The sequence below is a fragment of the Ambystoma mexicanum genome, chromosome 13, assembly GCF_040938575.1.
Source record: "Ambystoma mexicanum isolate Mex_15411 chromosome 13, UKY_AmexF1_1, whole genome shotgun sequence".
Classification (NCBI taxonomy): Eukaryota; Metazoa; Chordata; class Amphibia; order Caudata; family Ambystomatidae; genus Ambystoma; species Ambystoma mexicanum.
The window spans coordinates 545,414,644-545,440,399 of NC_090938.1; the positions used below are offsets into that span (position 1 = coordinate 545,414,644).

The 25,756-nt window shown below is 48.2% G+C and overlaps 1 protein-coding gene across 2 annotated transcripts in view; it reads right to left on the minus strand.

Annotated features, from left to right (window-relative positions):
* RUNDC3A (RUN domain containing 3A) overlaps positions 1-25,756 on the minus strand; it is a 341,256-nt gene that overhangs the window by 44,810 nt on the left and 270,690 nt on the right. For both annotated transcript variants that reach the window (XM_069634297.1, XM_069634296.1), the window contains exons 6-7: positions 10,640-10,720; positions 9,062-9,227 (exon numbers count right to left, since the gene is read on the minus strand). In XM_069634297.1, coding sequence (XP_069490398.1) covers positions 9,062-9,227; positions 10,640-10,720 — 247 coding nt within the window. The remainder of the gene's footprint in view (positions 1-9,061; positions 9,228-10,639; positions 10,721-25,756) is intronic.

The following is a 25,756-nucleotide window of genomic DNA, read 5'->3' on the forward strand; positions in this document are numbered from 1 at the left end:
ACCTTGTCCTTGTAAAATGTGGTATATGGAGGTTTACATGAGAGAGCCTGTAGTTCACTAACCCTGCGGGCTGATGTTAATGCTACAAGAAGGACAGTTTTTAGTGTTAGAAGCCTCAATGGACAGGAGTGCAGAGGCTCAAATGGTATACAAGTTATACATTTAAGAACTAGGTTTAAATCCCAAGTTGGGACATGAAACGGTACTGGTTGATATACATTGGTAAGTCCTTTCAGGCACTGAATGATTAATGGAATTTTGAAGTAAGAAACCTCTTCTGAGGAGCGCTTGAAAATGGACAGCGCAGCAAGATATCCTTTAATTGTTCTGATCTGGAGCCCCAGATTGGCTAGATGCAATAGGAAAGAAAGCATCATTGGGGTGCCACATTGAAAAGGGTCCACATCCTTATTTTTGCACCAGTTACTGAATTTGTTCCAACGGCACTGATACAAGGATTTTGTTGCTGGCCTTCTCTCAACCTCTCAGAAACCATGCGTTAAGGTTGAGTGTCTTGACCTCTGGATGGAGAACCCGACCTTCCTCTTGCGAGAGAAGATCCTCTCTCCTCATTTATTGATGACTTATCCTTCATCCTTGCTTCCAGCACCAAGCCCAACTCGCAGATCCTTTAATTTAGGCTACCAAGATGCGAATGATCCCAAAGCTACTGACCTCCTAAACACTCTAAATGATTTTGGACTCACCCAACACATCAAAGAGCCCACTCACATCAAAGGTTGCACGCTCGACTGGGTGGCTGACCTAAACTGCAAGGTTAAATTGATCCCTGTGAGCCCTTGTTTGTGGTCAGACCACTTCAAAATAACCTTTGCTATTAATTCCAGCCCGCAATATCCCAAACCCAATCTAGCCCCAGCCATTCAAACACGCAATAAAAAGGATATCACGACCGAGAAACTCCTTCCTATCATCCTTCCTCTTCTAAATACCTCTTTGACCACCAACTCAAACCCTACAGTCTTAGTGGACATCTACAACCAGGCCATGCTCAATGCCCTCGATACTATTGCACCGCTCAAATTGCGTAAACAGAAACCACGTTCTCATCTGAACTCCTGGTTCACTCCACATCTTAGAGACTTAGGCATAGAAAAAAGAAAGGCTGAGTCCCTTTGGAAAAATGTACCCTCTATTGTCAACAAAAACAACCTTAACCTGGCATCCTCCACCTACAAAACGGCTATTCATGCAGCCAAAAAAGATGTATACAACAAACGTATCACGCAGGCTCAGTCAAACACGAAGGAACTCTTTAGGATCCTCAAGGAACTAGAGTCTCCTGTTGCCCCCTTGCTTGCTTGCTCCCCTGATGCTGACTGGTGTTCAAATATTCAAAAGGCACTGTTAGATAAAATTGCCTTACTGCAAACGAAAATTAATGCCAAAAAGAACACCCTAACCGATCTTTCACTGAATACATCTCCACTCAACCTCCCTGTCCCCTCACAGCCTCTAAAACCTTTTAGCTTCTCACCGCTATCCATTGCGGAAGTGGAAAATATTATCAAAAAGCTTAAACCTTCAAATTGTCAAGGCTACACTTGCCCAGCTCTTATCATCAAGGAAGCTGCGCATGACCTTGCACCATTCATCACTACTTTTATAAATGCCTCCTTTAGATCGGGATTTGTCCCAGATAACCTCAAGGACGCTTGGGTTATCCCACTAATCAAAAAACCTTCCCTTGACCCAATCAACCCTGCCAACTATAGGCCTATCACTACGGTACCATACCTTCTAAAAATTCTGGCCCGCGCTGCATAACTGCAAATTCAGGATTCTCTTGAATCAAACCAACTACTTGGTCTTCGTCAATCCAGCTTCCGTTCTAGACACGGCACCGAAACCGCCTTGATTGACTTAAAAACTCAAATTGACGATCTAAAAGATGAGGGCAAGTTGGCACTCCTCCTCTTGCTCGATCTGTCAGAAGCTTTCGACTTAGTTGATCATAAAATTGTCTGCCACCATCTCAAAATTGCTGCGCACTTTTCGGACTCACCATCATCCTGGATCAGTTCCTTCTTAGCAAACAGAACCATGAGGGTTTTTTCCCCTCTAGCCTCTGCTGAACCTGCACCTGTCCTTTGCGGAGTCCCCCAAGGATCCTGCGTCTCTCCCACATTATACAATGTGTTTACCAAGCCTCTCTTTGACATACTTGACTATTTGGGTGTCTCATACACCAACTATGCTGATGACACCCAGATACTCATCCCTATCTCAGGTGACTTTGCTCTGGATACAAAGGCACTTAATGATATCTACCGTATCATCCAGGCTTGGATGGCTCATGATGGGCTTTGCCTCAACGATGAGAAAACGGAGCTACTCATCCTTGGATCGCACATCAAACTAGCTAAACTCGACCCAGCATATAAATCATTCACCATAGACGGCAACATCATTAAAGTGTCGAATGTAGCTAAAACTCTAGGCATTTATCTCGACGCCACACTATCGCTAACCAAACAAACCAACGCCGTAGCATCTGCCTCAGCCTATTCCTGTAAACTCATCACAGCCTGCAGACCCTTCCTGAACACTGAAAATTGCATCATTCTAGCTAGAACACTAATCATGGCAAAAATAGACTATTGCAACGCCCTCTACCTAGGGACTAGCCAAAAAAAAAAATTTGACAAGTTACAGGTTACACAAAACAATGCCAACCGGGCCGCCCTCAACATCCCTAGAAGATCCCACATTTCAGACATCAGACGCAACCTCCACTGGCTACCTGTCGCGCAGCGAATTTCGCTCAAACCTTAGCGTTAACCTACAAGGCCCAGAATAACCTGGTACCAGCTTATCTGACCAGCAGGTTCTCACAGCATGTTGCGCACAGACCTCTGAGATCAGCCTATGTCAACACACTCTCTATTCCCAGATTTAAGTTACAATCTGCAGGGGGGGTCTAGCTTCCCAGTCCTCACAGCCAAACTATGGAACACCACCCCCTCCACACTCAGGTCAGAACCTACGTTCCACTCCTTCAAAACTAACACCAAATGCTGGCTTCACAAGCTTGATGAGCCGACTACGCCCTCCTCATAGGTGCCACCGCAGCACTCGAGCACTTCTTTCCCTGGTCTAACTCTTTATGTTTCTCTTCCTCTCTCTCTCTCATTTACAGCCTTTACTTTGCCTCTAGTCTCTGCTATACGCTGGAGTAACTTAGTGTAAATTGCTTTGCTTTGTCTCTAGTTGTATCACTGTAAGTTACATTGCTTTTTCTCTGTAAGACTGCTCCCCGAGGGGAACATGTTATGCCTGCCTGTAACCACCTTCTTGTAACTATGCGCCCAGATGCCTCACAGCAAGGAAGCGCTTTACATATAAATACATACAAATACAAATATAAATACAAATAAAGATGTATTGGAGGGCAGATGGACATGTCCAGAATGTCCGGGTACCACGTCCTCCAGGCCCAATCCGGGGCAATTAGGATCATGGTTTTCTTGAACTTTCTCAACCTCCTGATTACTTGAGGAATCACAGGGACTGGAGGAAATGCGTACAGTAGGGGGAACTCCCAGTCCACCACGAACGCGTCCCCTATAGCTCCTCTCGGGGGAAATTCCCTAAATTCCCTTGAGCAATATTGTTCGCACTTTCGGTTTACCTCGGTCGTGAACAGATCCACTTGAGGGGTTCCCCAAAGGGTGAAGATCTCCAGAAGGACTTCCTGAGCTAACTCCCACTCGTGGGAGACTGTGCTCTGCCTGTTCAGAGCGTCTGCCGCCGTGTTCTGCTCCCCGGCTAGGTGAACTGCTGATAGAGAGATTCCTTCCCATATTGCCCAGAACCAGAGCTCCATTGCTTCCCTGCACAGTGGTAGTGATCCTACGCCTCCTTTTTTGTTGAGGTAGTACATGGCCACTGCGTTGTCCTTCATTATCAGGACATTCCTTCCTTGTACAGAGGGCAGGAAGGCCTTCAGCGCTAGTCTGATCGCCCTCAGCTCCAACAGGTTGATGTGTAGTTTGGACCACGATGGAGACCAACGACCGCTGATTGTCAGATCGTTGGTATGAGCTCCCCACCCCGTGAGTGAGGCGTCCGTTACTACTGTTATCTCCGACCATGGTTGCCAAAAAGATTCCCCTTTGAGGATGTTGTTGTTGCAAGCCCACCATAGTAGATCCTGAGCAACTGCGCTCGGGACTTGCAGAAGATCCGACATACTCCCTGAGAACTAGGACCACTGAGTCCTAAGGGCTCATTGAAGGGATATCATTCTCAATATGGCCTCTGGCACCAGAAATATGCAGGATGCCATGAGGCTGAGCAACCTCAGAAAATCGAAGGATGTGGAGAGCTCTTATCTCGGGAGGTGAGGCTTTGCCCGAGGAAGTGTCCAAGACTGCTCCGATAAACTGGAATTTTTAGGATGGTATCATGTGGGATTGTGAAGGAAGTGACAGGTGATCGACAGATGTTTTTGAGCTTGTTCGGGAGAACGTGCTCTGATCAACCAGTCATCCAGGTAGGGGTAGACGTGAATCCCCCCTCTCCTGAGACTCGCTGGCACTACCGCAATCAGCTTGGTGAAAACCCTCGGGCGGAGGTCAGCTCGGATGGCAGAACTCGAAACTGATAGTGAGAACCGCCAACTGCGAACCTCTTGTACTTTCTGTGCTTGAGATGGATTGGCATATGAAAGTAAGCATCCTGAAGGTCCAATGATACCAACCAGTCTTGGAGTTGAAGAGTCTGAAGGATCTGAGAAAGGGTTACCATCTTGAACTTGTCCTTTCTGAGGAACTGGTTCAAGTTTCTTAAGTCCAAGATGGGTATCAATCCTCCGTCCTTCTTTGGGATGAGAAAATAAGGGGAGTACCAACCCATGTTCCTCTCCACCACAGGTACATGTTCTATTGCACCTTTCTCTAGCAGGGTTAAAATTTCCTGCAAAAGCCGCGGGTCTGGAATTTTGGTCGAGTTGGCTCCCGGTGGATGATTGTGAGGCCTTTTTAGGAAGGGAAGGCAGTAACCTTGAGCTACTGTTTCCAGTACCCAGGCATCTGAAGTAATGCCCCGCCATTCTTTCAGATGCTGAGAGATTCTGCCTCCCACTGGTGTTTTGTATGATAAGGCCTCAGAGTGATTTGGAGGCGGCTGCATGAGCGGCTGAGGGTAAAGATGCCATTCCTGAAGATGGCTTTGTAGTCTTTCCTCATCCACCACGAGTGACATTTCTTTTGCACCTTTGAAATGCCTGTCCTTTTCCTCTACCAAAAGAAGAGTAGTACCGAAAAGGACGACCCCTCCAGGAAGATGAGCCCGAATAGGGTTTCTAAGGTTGTCGCATGGAGGCACTAAGGGATTTCTAGGCTCTCATCAGCCTTACTACCAAACAGCCTCGGGCCATCAAAAGGCATGTTGAGAAGCCTGGCCTGCACATCTGGTGCAAAACCCGACTTTCTCAACCACGCAAATCTGTGTAGCACTGTGCTTGATGCCATGGATCTGCTAATACTTTCAGCAGTATCCGTCCAGACTGGGGACATTCCGCCATTGCCTCCTTCCCGTCTTTGACAATATTCAGAAAGCCTTCCCTTTCCTCGCCTTCCGGAATATGTTCAGCCGCCGTCGAAATGCATTCCCACAAGGTATGTGTGAACCTGGCTAGGGTACAGATGACATTGGTTGACTTTAAGGCCATGCTACCCGAAGTAAAAACTTTACGGCCCACGCATCAACCTTCTTATCCTCTCTATCTGGAGGTATGGTTGGATATGCAGTTTGTCTCGAAGTAGATGCAGCCTAAATAACCAGACTTTCTGGAGTGGGATGTCTATTCGGATACACAGGATCAGAAGTAGAAGTTCTATACTTCTTAGGAAAATTGCTGTTTACCGCAGCAATGTTGTCAGGGGTTTCCCAGTTATTTTCCACTGTTCTCTGAAGCGCCCTATGGAAGGGGATAACTGGATCCTTCTGGGGGCCCCGAACAATTATGTCCATCATATCGTCCTGTTCAAAAGTGGGTGAGGCTCTACCCCAGCCCATATATTCTACCACTCTGTTCATTAAACTCCTGTACCCTCCATCTGCATGTTCTGCAGGGTCAGGTCTTGCAAACTCTAATTCAGGTGACGTGTCAATGCCACTAGCAGAATGCAGAGTCTCGCACAGGTCTCTCATTTTAGATTCTGGGTCTATAAATTCCTCTGGAACTTATCTAGTGCCATATTGCACTCCAAAAGGAGAGAAGTCCTCATCCTCAGAGCCAGTTTCTTCAGAAATCGAGGACATAGACTTAAAAAAGTCTGATTTTGGTAATGGCGTAAATCTCCTCTCTTCATCCAGAGTTTTCGTCGAAGGAATGGAAGGATTCTTCGAACGTGTCGAAGGAATCTTTGACGACCCCAATGAAATCTTCGACAAAGGCGTCGAAGACGTTTTAGGCTTTGATATCGAAGCTGTCAGCGCCGATGGCGTCGACGAAGTTGCGGATGTTTTCGACAACTTCTGTTTTTTATGAGAGTGTCAGTGAAACACTCGACTCTTGAGGATTCCTCGAGGATTTGTCGACTCGAGTTTTACAGGTTTCACCCATACTACTGGGTCTTACCGCATTAGTTCCCGACTTCCCTGTGTCGTCCAATGGAGCGACCAGGGCCTGGATCTTTTGGGGTTTCTTTGAGGGGGTCAAGGCCGCATTCTCAAAGACCTCCATCATCTTTCTTCTAAAATCCTCCCATTTTCTTGGGGAATCCCATTTAGTAGGGCATCGAACCAATTTGGTCGATGTATCAGATGATGATGGAGATCTATGTCTCCTTTTAACTTTTTTAGAAGATGAAGATGACGATCGCCTCGATCTACTACGAGATTGGGATCTCTTAGAGTGTTTTTTGTGACTTTATGATTCTTTTGAATCAGACGATTTTTTATGTCTTTTCGACGAGGCCTTCGAAGTGGCCTTTCGAAGCCTCCCGCCCCACCGCTAGTTTACCTTTCCTCTCAGAGAGGGCCTTCTCTGTCATCGACTGACAGGAGCCACAGTCGCTGGTTCGATGATCTGAACCCAGGCTCCAAAGACAGATGCGTTGAGGATCGGTGATTGACATCTTCGAACCACAGTCAATACACTTCTTAATCCCAGCCTTGGGTGTAGAAGCAGTAGATGATGATGACATTTTCTGACAGAAAATCTCGAAGCGCGCCGTTCTCGAGAGCGAAGCAATCAGGAAAAAATAGGAACTGAAGCCAACATGCGCGGCTCAAGCTATTTATACCAGCAGTGACGTATGACGGTATGGAACCCGTCGAGGGACAATCGATGCCACGACCTCAGGCACAGCGCCCTCTACTGTAAAAATAATTCTGCAGCAGCGAAGCTGGCGATAACGAATATCACAAGATGAGGAATACGTGGGAGACACAATCCATTCAAAAATATTTTCTGTAACAGGAACTGCCTAACCTTTTTAAATGTCCTGCATCTAGGCTATGCCATCACATTGACAAACTCTTTCCAGCTTTCCAAGCACCGCACACCATTTTGACTTTAGAAAAAAAAACTTTGCCTGAAGAACCTGTCTCTAAATATCTCTGGGATGTGCATGTGCCAGGTATCAATTTAAGGCTCCTCTCTCAGGGAGTGATTGGAAAAAACTCAATTGAGCTTAATCAACTGGATTTGGTCCAATCAACATCCATCGCATAGAGGGAACAAAAGTGTCAGTGCATGATTAGTTACTGCTCCCGAGTCATACTTCCTGGTGAATGTTCTGCTAACCTCTCTTGTAGCTGCTCTGCGTTAATAAGATTCAACATAACCCTTAAGTGTATGTTTTAATGCCAGCAACGCCTACCCTGTGGCTGAGGTACACAGTTTCCTTACAAAATTAAAGAAGGCTAAATTGTGCTTTAACTGCAAAGCCCATTAGCCCTTTTTCCATGTTCACGGCCACAATTGAAGTACTTCTCTGGAGCCACAGGAGCAATCACTGCAAGTTACCTTCTAAAATGTAGGCCTCCACCGTGCCTGGGATTCCATCCTCATGTAGGACTGTTGAGTACAATTTCATATTATAGGCCTTGATCCCCTCCTATACGTTGGTTATGTAGAGTGCTGCTGTCAGTGGACAGGCTTCTACAAGGCCCACACTCTGAATCCTGAGATTAAGGGCACACTACCTATAGTGTCTTGGGTCTGGATAACACAGGTACCAATATGCTGAGATTGGACACAAAATCGTCAAACTCTTTATCACTGCCACCAAGATCTGAGTTGGGTAGCACTGTCTCCAAGATTCTGCGGTTTGGTAACAATGCTCCCAATTCACTGGGTTGGGCAACACTTCCACCAGTATCCGGAGGTTGGGTGAATAAGCCACAGATATCCTAGGACTGAACACATGGTCTACTAATGTCCATCAGAAGGGTGACATAACCATAAGTGTCCATGTCTGCAGGCCTTTCGCCCCCCAAATCCCCCACTTTGTAATCTGATCTAGAAAAGATCACCATGGATGTTCAGAGACGCCCCACCCCAGGGCCCCTGAAAAGAAATCCCCACTCGAGATGGACTTTCAGTCTTTGGCCAGCTAAGGTACTACAGTCCCTGTGAAGTGATCAGGAACCACATGTCCCATATTGAAATGGGTCTAACTAACTGTATGCTACAAAGACAGCACTATGTCTGAGCTAAAAAACAGGGATCTATTCTTGCCTTATGGCTGCCTTGCCATCATCATTTCTCAGTTCTGTACACACAGCGCTGAAGTGTGGGCCTACTCACACATCTCTCAACACATCACAGGGACTACACACGCCAAGAACAGGATGCTGGAAAGGTATGCAAAGTCAATCCCTTAAATGCTTGGCCTGGTCACTGCTGTGGTGCGATAGGGAGGCCTCGCTGCTACACAAGCAGCGAACCAGGAGAGACTGTGAACCTGCAGCGCTCCCAGAATTGTATGTTTTTGTGCAAGGAGTCCCCCAACACAGAGAAAAGAGCCTTGGGAGTACAGAGTCTATGACGCATAGGTAATAATGTCAGGGGGAAGTCTTGGGGTACCTTCTGGGCATAGACAATCCGGAACTTTTGCTCCATCTTTCTGCACTTGTTGTACCAGCTGTCGTCATCCGTGACGAGCGGCATGTATGGGTGCTCAGGGGTGCTCTCCCCACTTGTACTGCTGTCAACACTCCGCCGGTCGTCCTCGTCACTTAGATAGTCATAGCTGGGGAAAAGGAAGACAGAGAATGTATTGCTTACATGCGTCTCCAGCCGTCCACATGTCAGGAGTTCACGTGGGCTGGACTGACCCACACAGTTTAGTTTTCACCAGCTATGTGTAGGTTAGAAAAATGGCAGGCCAAAGGTGGCTTATTTTATGGCAAGGATCTGCAACCTGTGGCGCTCCAGATGTTTTAGACTACAATTCCCATGATCCCTCACCACTTAGTATACTGGTCAGGGCTGATGGGAGTTGCAGTCTATAACATCAGGTGAGCCAAAAGTTGAAGACCCTGGTTTTATGGGTAGGCAGAAAGGTGTATTTTTTTTAATTAAAAGCCTGGCTCACAGAAAATATTTCCCAGGAGTGGTATAATTCTACGATGAAAACACAAACTCACAATCTGTACATTTGGGCAAGCTCAGGGTGGGTGTCAGTGGGTCACTTCATGCCATGTTAACACAACTAGGACATGCAGCACTGGCCTGCTTGATGCAGTGGCGACACACCTAGCAGCTGTGTTACTGGGTCAATGAATGCCCGCCCCACATTTTCATGCAGTGCTAGATGAGCTAGGAGATGCCATGAGGGGTCAGCAATGCCTGCTATGAGTCCACAGCTAGGAAATAGGTCAGTGCCAGTAGAAGTGCCAGTAGATCACTTCGTGCCATTTGTTTATTTCATGCCATGGTAAGGCAGCTAGGACATAAGTCACATGGCCGTAGCTGTGCCATGGTAACACAGCTAGGAGATGTGCCAGTGTGGTGTGGCGTGCCATGGTAACACAGCTAGGAGATGTCCCAGAGTGGCGTGCCGTGCCATGATAACACAGCTAGGAGATGTGCCAGAGTGGCGTGGCGTGCCATGTTAACACAGCTAGGGGATGTGCCAGAGTGGCGTGCCATGGTAACACAGCTAGGAGATGTGCCAGAGTGGCGTGGCGTGCCATGTTAACACAGCTAGGAGATGTGCCAGTGTGGCGTGGCGTGCCATGGTAACACAGCTAGGAGATGTGCCAGAGTGGCGTGCCTTGCCATGATAATACAGTTAGGAGATGTGCCAGAGTGGCGTGCAGTGTCATGCCATGGTAACGCAGCTTGGAGATGTGGCAGATGGTCACTTCATGCAAGTGTACCCCAGCTAGCAGATGAGTTAGAAGGCCATTCATGGAGTAGCAGCTCAGCTTGCGTCAGTGTGTCAGAGGCCGCTTAATGCAATGCTACCACGCCTGGAGATAGATGGAAAGGGGGCAGTTCAGGCAATGGTAACTGCTAGAACATGCTCGTGCAAGGGTAACACAACTTGCCATTTGTCAGGGGCTGTTTCATGCTATGGTATGCTATGGTAGCAGCACAAAGATGAACAGTAACGTGCTTCTTTCCTTAGTTAAACGCTTGGCCACCATCAGGCATTACCTTTGGGTGAACTTCAGGTATGGAGTGTAGTCTATCACAGCCGGCGTCTTCCCATCCATCACTTCACCCTTCAGACAGAAACTGGGAGAAATCAACAGGAGACAGATCAACTTTTAACACAACTGAACATTGTCACTGGAGGTTGACAAAGATTCGCGGCACCCTCTTTCCTTCCACCACTGAATCTGGTAGAATGGGACTCTGGCATGATCACTTCTACTGTCTGCTTAGCCAGACTGAGATCCTTTCAAACCTGGGGTGGAACATGGCACGGGAATCCAAGCAGTTCACTGGTTCCTGTGCCAATGTTTGCACCCAATAAAAGCAACACTTTGATCAATTCCACTGTGCACGGATTCACTGTGGTGACTAGTAATGGCGGCCACCATGTACAAACATGGCAATTGCCATTACAAGGAATCCCTACCGATTCCGCCTGTTTATTTCAGGTGTAAAATGTCAGTCGTAATCCATAGGGACCCCGCCCTCTCTGCCTGAATCAAAATCTGATGATGTGACCGAGATGCTCTTGTTTTCTCTACAAAGCGGCAGAGAAACAGGCAGGGTGAATTGTCCACTCTGTGCCCTGCTCTGTCCGGGGAAACAGTTCCAAAATGGCAGAGAAGCAGATAAACAGGCAGAGGGCTTGTCTCATATGCGTCACCATGTCACCCCTGATGACAATAAAGACATTCATGTCGATACAGAAAGGACAGGTGTAAAAAGGCAAACTTTGTAAAGAAGAGCCCCAAACAATCCGTTTTATTTTTGGAATGTGCACAGCAGAAAAGTCACTTTGTGATTAGCTGATGGATCTGCCAGCAACAGTAGCATGACACAAACCATAGCAAAGCGTGAGACATGATTCTGGGTTCTTGAGCCTTACAATGCAGGAGCACGAAGGCCGCGAAAAATCAGTCTACACAGGACCCAACAGAGACAGGTCGAGTCAGTTGACCTAGCATTGTAGGTTGAAGTGTTGCCAGTAAGGAAGTGATTTTAGTACTTCAGCGCAGTTGTTGGTTGGAGGAGAGATCTCTTGCGGTAAATGCCAAGATGGTTAATTTCGGAGAGTTTGTTGGGTGAATTTTCTTAGATCCACTTGGACAGGATCTTGTCTGATGGTTGTGTGACAATCACCTGAGAAGATGAGTTTTCGGATTAGGTATTCTGGTCTTGTAAGTATTCCAAGCATGTAAATGGCACCATCTGATTTAAAGGTGATACAAGCTTGGAGATTGGACTAGAGGAAGGAGGAGTAGGGGAAGTGCAATGGTGACATGTTCGGGGCAAGTGACACATCTTGCTGTGGCATAAAGAACTGACTCAAGGGGATGAAGGAAGGCTTTGCCAGTTTGGCCAATAAGGTTATGATGTGGGGGAAGGCAAGCACTTGAGTATTTGCACGAGGTTTACCAAGTTATGGAGGCCAGCCTTTTCTGAGTCCAGGAGTTAGAGGCCCTCATTATCTATGTGCTGCAGGGCGGCTGCCTCTGTGCTGCACAAACACCTGAAGCTTTAATGGCAGTGTTGGATGAACTTTAGACATACTGGGCCTCATTCCGAGATTGGAGGTAGTCATGGCGCTATTTGCGCCATGACTGCCTCCAATAACGGTACCGGCACCGGTCTCGTTCAATGGGGACTTACCGGTGTAGTCCGACCTTTGTGGGACCGGTAAGTCCCCATTGAAAAAACCATTCCCCATTCCCATTTGAGCCCCCATAGGGCTCAATGGGAATGGGGAAGTAGCTAATAACGGTACCGCAATGTGCGGTACCGTTATCAGTTCTGAAGTCACTTAACGGGTCCCGTCCATAGTGCCTGGTCAGATCAAGCGTTAAAGGAGGGACCCGCTAAGGGAACTCGTAGTAGGGCGGTAAGGGATTACCGGCACCGGTCTCGTTACCGGTGCCCGGTATCCCTTACCGCCCTACTCGTAATGAGGCCCACTGACTTGTAGAAATGCATGTACCAAACCTGGTTTGGGGAATTAAAGAAGTCAATAGTCTAAGACAATGGGCTGGGATGAGGACTTGTGTAGTATGTTGATTAGTAACTCCAAGCTAGGACACTAATGCGTGAGCCATGGGGACTAGTGCATGGGCACTGGACGTGTTGCATGTTTTTGGGGAGTGGCGCGCAGGAACTGACAGAGATGAAGGCAATCATGTGGGAGCAACAGATGACGGTGTGTGATTATTTGACATGATGCAGGCTGCTGGTATCAGGTAAAAAACTAATGCAGATGAGCATTGCCTGTCAGGCAGCTACAGCAAATAGGCTGTGAAGAGTCAGTGTGGTGCAAGATACAGTACAGAGACTATGAAACTGTAGAGTGTGCATCTATGGTTGGGCTGTGAGGACCAGATCAGTGTGGTGCAAGATAGTGTGAATCTATGGCTGGGCTGTGAGGAACAGAGTCAGTGTGGTGCAAGATACAGCACAGACTATGACACTGTATACTCTGTGAATCTATGGCTGGGCTGTGAGGAACAGAGTCAGCGTGGTGCAAGAAACAGTAGGGAGACTATGACACTGTATACTCTGTGAATCTATGGCTGGGCTGCGAGGAACAGAGTCAGTGTGGTGCAAGATACAGTACGGAGACTATGACACTATATACTCTGTGAATCTATGGCTGGGCTGTGAGGATCAGAGTCAGTGTGGTGCAAGATACAGTACGGAGACTATGACACTGTAGACTGTGAATCTATGGCTGGGCTGTGAGGACCAGATTCAGTGTGGTGCAAGATACAGTACGGAGACTATGACACTGTAGACTGTGAATCTATGGCTGGACTGTGAAGACCAGAGTCAGTGTGGTGCAAGATACAGTACGGAGACTATGACACTGTAGACGGTGAATCTATGGCTAGGCTGTGAAGACCAGAGTCAGTGTGGTGCAAGATACAGTACGGAGACTATGACACTGTAGAGTGTGAATCTATGGCTGGGCTGTGAGGAACAGAGTCAGTGTGGTGCAAGATACAGTACAGAGACTATGACACTGTATACTCTGTGAATCTATGGCTGGGCTGTGAGGACCAGAGTCAGTGTGGTGCAAGATACAGTACGGAGACTATGACACTGTAGACGGTGAATCTATGGCTGGGCTGTGAAGACCAGAGTCAGTGTGGTGCAAGATACAGTACGGAGACTATGACACTGTAGAGTGTGAATCTATGGCTGGGCTGTGAGGAACAGAGTCAGTGTGGTGCAAGATACAGTACGGAGACTATGACACTGTAGAGTGTGAATCTATGGCTGGGCTGTGAGGAACAGAGTCAGTTTGGTGCAAGATACAGTACGGAGACTATGACACTGTAGACTCTGTGAATCTATGGCTGGCTGTGAGGACCAGAGTCAGTGTGGTGCAAGATACAGTACGGAGACTATGACACTGTAGACTCTGTGAATCTATGGCTGGGCAGTGAAGACCAGAGTCAGTGTGGTGCAAGATACAGTACGGAGACTATGACACATTAGACTGTGAATCTATGGCTGGGCTGTGAGGAACAGAGTCAGTGTGGTGCAAGATACAGTACGGAGACTATGACACTGTATACTCTGTGAATCTCTGGCTGGGCTGTGAGGAACAGAGTCAGTGTGGTGCAAGATACAGTACGGAGACTATGACACTGTATACTCTGTGAATCTCTGGCTGGGCTGTGAGGAACAGAGTCAGTGGGGTGCAAGATACAGTACGGAGACTATCACACTGTATACTCTGTGAATCTATGGCTAGGCTGTGAGGAACAGAGTCAGTGTGGTGCAAGATACAGTACGGAGACTATGACACTGTATACTCTGTGAATCTATGGCTGGGCTGGGAGGAACAGAGTCAGTGGGGTGCAAGATACAGTACGGAGACTATGACACTGTAGACTGTGAATCTATGGTTGAGCTGTGAGGACCAGAGTCAGTGTGGTGCAAGATACATACGGAGGCTATGACACTGTAGACTCTGTGAATCTATGGCTGGGCTGTGAGGAACAGAGTTAGTGTGGTGCAAGATACATACGGAGGCTATGACACTGTATACTCTGAATCTGTGGCTGGGCTGTGAGGAACAGAGTCGGTGTGGTGCAAGATACATACGGAGGCTATGACACTGTAGACTCTGTGAATCTATGGCTGTGCTGTGAGGACCAGAGTCAGTGTGGTGCAAGATACAGTACAGAGACTATGACAGTGTAGACTGTGAATCTATGGCTGGGCTGTGAGGACCAGAGTCAGTGTGGTGCAAGATACAGTACAGAGACTATAACACTGTAGAGTGTGAATCTATGGCTGGGCTGTGAGGAACAGAGTCAGTGTGGTGCAAGATACAGTACCGAGACTATGACACTGTATACTCTGTGAATCTATGGCTGGGCTGTGAGGAACAGAGTAAGTGTGGTGCAAGATACAGTACGGAGACTATGACACTGTATACTCTGTGAATCTATGGCTGGGCTGTGAGGACCAGAGTCAGTGTGGTGCAAGATACAGTACGGAGACTATGACTCTGTAGACTGTGTATCTATGGCTGGCTGTGAGGACCAGAGTCAGTGTGGTGCAAGATACAGTACGGAGACTATGACACTATATACTCTGTGAATCTATGGCTGGACTGTGAGGAACAGAGTCAGTGTGGTGCAAGATACATACGCAGGCTATGACACTGTAGACTCTGTGAATCTCTGGCTGGGCTGTGAGGAACAGAGTCAGTGTGGTGCAAGATACATACGGAAGCTATGACACTATATACTCTGTGAATCTATGGCTGGGCTGTGAGGAACAGAGGCAGTGTGGTGCAAAATACAGACGGAGGCTATGACACTGTAGACTCTGTGAATCTCTGGCTGGGCTGTGAGGAACAGAGTCAGTGTGGTGCAAGATACAGTACAGAGACTATGACACTGTATACTCTGTGAATCTATGGCTGGGCTGTAAGGGACAGAGTCAGTGTGGTGCAAGATACAGTAGGGAGACTATGACACTGTATACTCTGTGAATCTATTGCTGGGCTGTGAGGACCAGAGTCAGTGTGGTGCAAGATACAGTACGGAGACTATGACACTGTAGACGGTGAATCTATGGCTGGGCTGTGAAGACCAGAGTCAGGGTGGTGCAAGATACAGTACGGAGACTATGACACTGTAGAGTGTGAATCTATGGCTGGACTGTGAGGAACAGAGTCAGTGTGGTGCAAGATACAGTACGGAGACTATGACACTGTATACTCTGTGAATCTATGGCTGGCTGTGAGGACCAGAGTCAGTGTGGTGCAAGATACAGTACGGAGACTATGACACTGTAGACTCTGTGAATCTATGGCTGGGCTGTGAGGACCAGAGTCAGTGTGGTGCAAGATACAGTACCGAGACTACGACACTGTAGACTGTGTGAATCTATGGCTGGGCTGTGAAGACCAGAGACAGTGTGGTGCAAGATACAGTACGGAGACTATGACACATTAGACTGTGAATCTATGGCTGGGCTGTGAGGAACAGAGTCAGTGTGGTGCAAGATACAGTACGGAGACTATGACACTGTATACTCTGTGAATCTATGGCTGGGCTGGGAGGAACAGAGTCAGTGGGGTGCAAGATACAGTACGGAGACTATGACACTGTAGACTGTGAATCTATGGTTGGGCTGTGAGGACCAGAGTCAGTGTGGTGCAAGATACATACGGAGGCTATGACACTGTAGACTCTGTGAATCTATGGCTGGGCTGTGAGGAACAGAGTCAGTGTGGTGCAAGATACATACGGAGGCTATGACACTGTATACTCTGAATCTGTGGCTGGGCTGTGAGGTACAGAGTCGGTGTGGTGCAAGATACATACGGAGGCTATGACACTGTAGACTCTGTGAATCTATGGCTGGGCTGTGAGGACCAGAGTCAGTGTGGTGCAAGATACAGTACAGAGACTATGACACTGTAGACTGTGAATCTATGGCTGGGCTGTGAGGACCAGAGTCAGTGTGGTGCAAGATACAGTACGGAGACTATGACACTGTAGAGTGTGAATCTATGGCTGGGCTGTGAGGAAAAGAGTCAGTGTGGTGCAAGATACAGTACGGAGACTATGACACTGTATACTCTATGAATCTATGGCTGGGCTGTGAGGACCAGAGTCAGTGTGGTGTAAGATACAGTACGGAGACTATGACTCTGTAGACTGTGTATCTATGGCTGGGCTGTGAGGACCAGAGTCAGTGTGGTGCAAGATACAGTACGGAGACTATGACACTATATACTCTGTGAATCTATGGCTGGGCTGTGAGGAACAGAGTCCGTGTGGTGCAAGATACATACAGAGGCTATGACACTGTAGACTCTGTGAATCTCTGGCTGGGCTGTGAGGAACAGAGTCAGTGTGGTGCAAGATACATACGGAGGCTATGACACTGTAGACTCTGTGAATCTATAGCTGGGCTGCGAGGAACAAAGTCAGTGTGGTGCAAGATACAGTACGGAGACTATGACACTGTATACTCTGTGAATCTATGGCTGGGCTGTGAGGACCAGAGTCAGTGTGGTGCAAGATACAGTACGGAGACTATGACACTGTAGACTGTGAATCTATGGCTCGGCTGTGAGGACCAGAGTCAGTGTAGTGCAAGATACAGTACGGAGACTATGACACTGTATACTCTGTGAATCTATGGCTGGGCTGTGAGGACCAGAGTCAGTGTGGTGCAAGATACAGTATGGAGACTACGACACTGTAGACTCTGTGAATCTATGGCTGGGCTGTGAAGACCAGAGTCAGTGTGGTGCAAGATACAGTACGGAGACTATGACACATTAGACTGTGAATCTATGGCTGGGCTGTGAGGAACAGAGTCAGTGTGGTGCAAGATACAGTACGAGACTATGACACTGTATACTCTGTGAATCTCTGGCTGGGCTGTGAGGAACAGAGTCAGTGGGGTGCAAGATACAGTACGGAGACTATCACACTGTATACTCTGTGAATCTATGGCTAGGCTGTGAGGAACAGAGTCAGTGTGGTGCAAGATACAGTACGGAGACTATGACACTGTATACTCTGTGAATCTATGGCTGGGCTGGGAGGAACAGAGTCAGTGGGGTGCAAGATACAGTACGGAGACTATGACACTGTAGACTGTCAATCTATGGTTGGGCTGTGAGGACCAGAGTCAGCGTGGTGCAAGATACATACGGAGGCTATGACACTGTAGACTCTGTGAATCTATGGCTGGGCTTTGAGGAACAGAGTCAGTGTGGTGCAAGATACATACGGAGGCTATGACACTGTATACTCTGAATCTGTGGCTGGGCTGTGAGGAACAAAGTCGGTGTGGTGCAAGATACATACGGGGGCTATGACACTGTAGACTCTGTGAATCTATGGCTGGGCTGTGAGGACCAGAGTCAGTGTGGTGCAAGATACAGTACAGAGACTATGACACTGTAGACTGTGAATCTATGGCTGGGGTGTGAGGACCAGAGTCAGTGTGGTGCAAGATACAGTACAGAGACTATGACACTTTAGAGTGTGAATCTATGGCTGGGCTATGAGGAAAAGAGTCAGTGTGGTGCAAGATACAGTACGGAGACTATGACACTGTATACTCTGTGAATCTATGGCTGGGCTGTGAGGAACAGAGTCAGTGTGGTGCAAGATACAGTACGGAGACTATAACACTGTATACTCTGTGAATCTATGGCTGGGCTGTGAGGACCAGAGTCAGTGTGGTGCAAGATACAGTACGGAGACTATGACTCTGTAGACTGTGTATCTATGGCTGGCTGTGAGGACCAGAGTCAGTGTGGTGCAAGATACAGTACGGAGACTATGACACTATATACTCTGTGAATCTATGGCTGGGCTGTGAGGAACAGAGTCAGTGTGGTGCAAGATACATACGGAGGCTATGACACTGTAGACTCTGTGAATCTATGGCTGGGCTGTGAGGAACAGAGTCAGTGTGGTGCAAGATACATACGGAGGCTATGACACTGCATACTCTATGAATCTATGGCTGGGCTGTGAGGACCAGAGTCAGTGTGGTGCAAGATACAGTACAGAGACTATGACACTGTAGACTGTGAATCTATGGCTGGGCTGTGAGGACCAGAGTCAGTGTGGTGCAATATACAGTACGGAGACTATGACACTGTAGAGGGTGAATCTATGGCTGGGCTGTGAGGAAAAGAGTCAGTGTGGTGCAAGATACAGTACGGAGACTATGACACTGTATACTCTATGAATCTATGGCTGGGCTGTGAGGAACAGAGTCAGTGTGGTGCAAGATACAGTACGGAGACTATAACACTGTATACTCTGTGAATCTATGGCTGGGCTGTGAGGATCAGAGTCAGTGTGGTGTAAGATACAGTACGGAGACTATGGGCCTCATTACGACCCAGGCGGTAAGTTACCGCCTGGGCCGTGACTTTACCACCATGGCGTAAACTACGTTTACGCCATGGTGGTTGGCGGACTTACTGCCCCATTCCGACCTTGGCGGGGCGGTAAGTCCCCAATCCCCATTTACCCTTCCCCATTCCCATTTTTGCCCCATAGGGCATAATGGGAGTGGGGAAGGCGTTAATTAAGCCACCGTAAATTACGGTGGCGTAATTAACTCCATGGTCCCTTAGCGCCATGGATTTTAACACCTGCTAAAAGCAGGTGTTAAATCCGCCATGGCGCTAAGGGACCTTGTACTCAGGCGGTAAGGGTCGGCGCTGTTTACGCTGCCGTAAACCCCTTACCGCCTGGGTCGTAATGAGGCCCTATGACTCTGTAGACTGTGTATCTATGGCTGGGCTGTGAGGACCAGAGTCAGTGTGGTGCAAGATACAGTACGGAGACTATGACACTATATACTCTGTGAATCTATGGCTGGGCTGTGAGGAACAGAGTCAGTGTGGTGCAAGATACATACAGAGGCTATGACACTGTAGACTCTGTGAATCTCTGGCTGGGCTGTGAGGAACAGAGTCAGTGTGGTGCAAGATACATACGGAGGCTATGACACTGTAGACTCTGTGAATCTATGGCTGGGCTGCGAGGAACAAAGTCAGTGTGGTGCAAGATACAGTACGGAGACTATGACACTGTATACTCTGTGAATCTATGGCTGGGCTGTGAGGACCAGAGTCAGTGTGGTGCAAGATACAGTACGGAGACTATGACACTGTAGACTGTGAATCTATGGCTCGGCTGTGAGGACCAGAGTCAGTGTAGTGCAAGATACAGTACGGAGACTATGACACTGTAGACTGTGAATCTATGGCTGGGCTGTGAAGACCAGAGTCAGGGTGGTGCAAGATACAGTACGGAGACTATGACACTGTAGAGTGTGAATCTATGGCTGGGCTGTGAGGAACAGAGTCAGTGTGGTGCAAGATACAGTACGGACACTATGACACTGTATACTCTGTGAATCTATGGCTGGGCTGTGAGGACCAGAGTCAGTGTGGTGCAAGATACAGTATGGAGACTACGACACTGTAGACTCTGTGAATCTATGGCTGGGCTGTGAAGACCAGAGTCAGTGTGGTGCAAGATACAGTACGGAGACTATGACACATTAGACTGTGAATCTATGGCTGGGCTGTGAGGAACAGAGTCAGTGTGGTGCGAGATACATACGGAGGCTATGACACTATATACTCTCTGAATCTATGGCTGGGCTGTGAGGAACAGAGGCAGTGTGGTGCAAGATACAGACGGAGGCTATGACACTGTAGACTCTGTGAATCTCTGGCTGGGCTGTGAGGAACAGAGTCAGTGTGGTGCAAGATACAGTACAGAGACTATGACACTGTATACTCTGTGAATCTATGGCTGGGCTGTGAGGAAAAGAGTCAGTGTGGTGCAAGATACAGTACGGAGACTATGACACTGTATACTCTATGAATCTATGGCTGGGCTGTGAGGAACAGAGTCAGTGTGGTGCAAGATACAGTACGGAGACTATAACACTGTATACTCTGTGAATCTATGGCTGGGCTGTGAGGATCAGAGTCAGTGTGGTGTAAGATACAGTACGGAGACTATGGGCCTCATTACGACCCAGGCGGTAAGTTACCGCCTGGGCCGTGACTTTACCACCATGGCGTAAACTACGTTTACGCCATGGTGGTTGGCGGACTTACTGCCCCATTCCGACCTTGGCGGGGCGGTAAGTCCCCAATCCCCATTTACCCTTCCCCATTCCCATTTTTGCCCCATAGGGCATAATGGGAGTGGGGAAGGCGTTAATTAAGCCACCGTAAATTACGGTGGCGTAATTAACTCCATGGTCCCTTAGCGCCATGGATTTTAACACCTGCTAAAAGCAGGTGTTAAATCCGCCATGGCGCTAAGGGACCTTGTACTCAGGCGGTAAGGGTCGGCGCTGTTTACGCTGCCGTAAACCCCTTACCGCCTGGGTCGTAATGAGGCCCTATGACTCTGTAGACTGTGTATCTATGGCTGGGCTGTGAGGACCAGAGTCAGTGTGGTGCAAGATACAGTACGGAGACTATGACACTATATACTCTGTGAATCTATGGCTGGGCTGTGAGGAACAGAGTCAGTGTGGTGCAAGATACATACAGAGGCTATGACACTGTAGACTCTGTGAATCTCTGGCTGGGCTGTGAGGAACAGAGTCAGTGTGGTGCAAGATACATACGGAGGCTATGACACTGTAGACTCTGTGAATCTATGGCTGGGCTGCGAGGAACAAAGTCAGTGTGGTGCAAGATACAGTACGGAGACTATGACACTGTATACTCTGTGAATCTATGGCTGGGCTGTGAGGACCAGAGTCAGTGTGGTGCAAGATACAGTACGGAGACTATGACACTGTAGACTGTGAATCTATGGCTCGGCTGTGAGGACCAGAGTCAGTGTAGTGCAAGATACAGTACGGAGACTATGACACTGTAGACGGTGAATCTATGGCTGGGCTGTGAGGACCAGAGTCAGTGTGGTGCAAGATACAGTACGGAGACTATGACACTGTAGACTGTGAATCTATGGCTCGGCTGTGAGGACCAGAGTCAGTGTAGTGCAAGATACAGTATGGAGACTACGACACTGTAGACTCTGTGAATCTATGGCTGGGCTGTGAAGACCAGAGTCAGTGTGGTGCAAGATACAGTACGGAGACTATGACACATTAGACTGTGAATCTATGGCTGGGCTGTGAGGAACAGAGTCAGTGTGGTGCGAGATACATACGGAGGCTATGACACTATATACTCTCTGAATCTATGGCTGGGCTGTGAGGAACAGAGGCAGCGTGGTGCAAGATACAGACGGAGGCTATGACACTGTAGACTCTGTGAATCTCTGGCTGGGCTGTGAGGAACAGAGTCAGTGTGGTGCAAGATACAGTACAGAGACTATGACACTGTATACTCTGTGAATCTATGGCTGGGCTGTGAGGAAAAGAGTCAGTGTGGTGCAAGATACAGTACGGAGACTATGACACTGTATACTCTATGAATCTATGGCTGGGCTGTGAGGAACAGAGTCAGTGTGGTGCAAGATACAGTACGGAGACTATAACACTGTATACTCTGTGAATCTATGGCTGGGCTGTGAGGATCAGAGTCAGTGTGGTGTAAGATACAGTACGGAGACTATGGGCCTCATTACGACCCAGGCGGTAAGTTACCGCCTGGGCCGTGACTTTACCACCATGGCGTAAACTACGTTTACGCCATGGTGGTTGGCGGACTTACTGCCCCATTCCGACCTTGGCGGGGCGGTAAGTCCCCAATCCCCATTTACCCTTCCCCATTCCCATTTTTGCCCCATAGGGCATAATGGGAGTGGGGAAGGCGTTAATTAAGCCACCGTAAATTACGGTGGCGTAATTAACTCCATGGTCCCTTAGCGCCATGGATTTTAACACCTGCTAAAAGCAGGTGTTAAATCCGCCATGGCACTAAGGGACCTTGTACTCAGGCGGTAAGGGTCGGCGCTGTTTACGCTGCCGTAAACCCCTTACCGCCTGGGTCGTAATGAGGCCCTATGACTCTGTAGACTGTGTATCTATGGCTGGGCTGTGAGGACCAGAGTCAGTGTGGTGCAAGATACAGTACGGAGACTATGACACTATATACTCTGTGAATCTATGGCTGGGCTGTGAGGAACAGAGTCAGTGTGGTGCAAGATACATACAGAGGCTATGACACTGTAGACTCTGTGAATCTCTGGCTGGGCTGTGAGGAACAGAGTCAGTGTGGTGCAAGATACATACGGAGGCTATGACACTGTAGACTCTGTGAATCTATGGCTGGGCTGCGAGGAACAAAGTCAGTGTGGTGCAAGATACAGTACGGAGACTATGACACTGTATACTCTGTGAATCTATGGCTGGGCTGTGAGGACCAGAGTCAGTGTGGTGCAAGATACAGTACGGAGACTATGACACTGTAGACTGTGAATCTATGGCTCGGCTGTGAGGACCAGAGTCAGTGTAGTGCAAGATACAGTACGGAGACTATGACACTGTAGACGGTGAATCTATGGCTGGGCTGTGAAGACCAGAGTCAGGGTGGTGCAAGATACAGTACGGAGACTATGACACTGTAGAGTGTGAATCTATGGCTGGGCTGTGAGGAACAGAGTCAGTGTGGTGCAAGATACAGTACGGAGACTATGACACTGTATTCTCTGTGAATCTATGGCTGGGCTGTGAGGACCAGAGTCAGTGTGGTGCAAGATACAGTATGGAGACTACGACACTGTAGACTCTGTGAATCTATGGCTGGGCTGTGAAGACCAGAGTCAGTGTGGTGCAAGATACAGTACGGAGACTATGACACATTAGACTGTGAATCTATGGCTGGGCTGTGAGGAACAGAGTCAGTGTGGTGCAAGATACATACGGAGGCTATGACACTATATACTCTCTGAATCTATGGCTGGGCTGTGAGGAACAGAGGCAGTGTGGTGCAAGATACAGACGGAGGCTATGACACTGTAGACTCTGTGAATCTCTGGCTGGGCTGTGAGGAACAGAGTCAGTGTGGTGCAAGATACAGTACAGAGACTATGACACTGTATACTCTGTGAATCTATGGCTGGGCTGTGAGGGACAGAGTCAGTGTGGTGCAAGATACAGTAGGGAGACTATGACACTGTAGAGTGTGAATCTATGGCTGGGCTGTGACGAACAGAGTCAGTGTGGTGCAAGATACAGTACGGAGACTATGACACTGTATACTCTGTGAATCTATGGCTGGGCTGCGAGGAACAGAGTCAGTGTGGTGCAAGATACAGTACGGAGACTATGACACTGTATACTCTGTGAATCTATGGCTGGGCTGTGAGGACCAGAGTCAGTGTGGTGCAAGATACAGTACGGAGACTATGACATGTAGACGGTGAATCTATGGCTGGGCTGTGAAGACCAGAGTCAGGGTGGTGCAAGATACAGTACGGAGACTATGACACTGTAGAGTGTGAATCTATGGCTGGCTGTGAGGACCAGAGTCAGTGTGGTGCAAGATACAGTACGGAGAATATGACACTGTAGACTCTGTGAATCTATGGCTGGGCTGTGAGGACCAGAGTCAGTGTGGTGCAAGATACAGTACGGAGACTACGACACTGTAGACTCTGTGAATCTATGGCTGGGCTGTGAAGACCAGAGACAGTGTGGTGCAAGATACAGTACGGAGACTATGACACATTAGACTGTGAATCTATGGCTGGGCTGTGAGGAACAGAGTCAGTGTGGTGCAAGATACAGTACGGAGACTATGACACTATATACTCTGTGAATCTCTGGCTGGGCTGTGAGGAACAGAGTCAGTGGGGTGCAAGATACAGTACGGAGACTATCACACTGTATACTCTGTGAATCTATGGCTAGGCTGTGAGGAACAGAGTCAGTGTGGTGCAAGATACAGTACGGAGACTATGACACTGTATACTCTGTGAATCTATGGCTGGCCTGGGAGGAACAGAGTCAGTGGGGTGCAAGATATAGTACGGAGACTATGACACTGTAGACTGTGAATCTATGGTTGGGCTGTGAGGACCAGAGTCAGTGTGGTGCAAGATACATACGGAGGCTATGACACTGTAGACTCTGTGAATCTATGGCTGGGCTGTGAGGAACAGAGTCAGTGTGGTGCAAGATACATACGGAGGCTATGACACTGTATACTCTGAATCTGTGGCTGGGCTGTGAGGAACAGAGTCGGTGTGGTGCAAGATACATACGGAGGCTATGACACTGTAGACTCTGTGAATCTATGGCTGGGCTGTGAGGACCAGAGTCAGTGTGGTGCAAGATACAGTACGGAGACTATGACACTGTAGAGTGTGAATCTATGGCTGGGCTGTGAGGAAAAGAGTCAGTGTGGTGCAAGATACAGTACGGAGACTATGACACTGTATACTCTATGAATCTATGGCTGGGCTGTGAGGAACAGAGTCAGTGTGGTGCAAGATACAGTACGGAGACTATAACACTGTATACTCTGTGAATCTATGGCTGGGCTGTGAGGACCAGAGTCAGTGTGGTGTAAGATACAGTACGGAGACTATGACTCTGTAGACTGTGTATCTATGGCTGGGCTGTGAGGACCAGAGTCAGTGTGGTGCAAGATACAGTACGGAGACTATGACACTATATACTCTGTGAATCTATGGCTGGGCTGTGAGGAACAGAGTCAGTGTGGTGCAAGATACATACAGAGGCTATGACACTGTAGACTCTGTGAATCTCTGGCTGGGCTGTGAGGAACAGAGTCAGTGTGGTGCAAGATACATACGGAGGCTATGACACTGTAGACTCTGTGAATCTATGGCTGGGCTGCGAGGAACAAAGTCAGTGTGGTGCAAGATACAGTACGGAGACTATGACACTGTATACTCTGTGAATCTATGGCTGGGCTGTGAGGACCAGAGTCAGTGTGGTGCAAGATACAGTACGGAGACTATGACACTGTAGACTGTGAATCTATGGCTCGGCTGTGAGGACCAGAGTCAGTGTAGTGCAAGATACAGTACGGAGACTATGACACTGTAGACGGTGAATCTATGGCTGGGCTGTGAAGACCAGAGTCAGTGTGGTGCAAGATACAGTACGGAGACTATGACACATTAGACTGTGAATCTATGGCTGGGCTGTGAG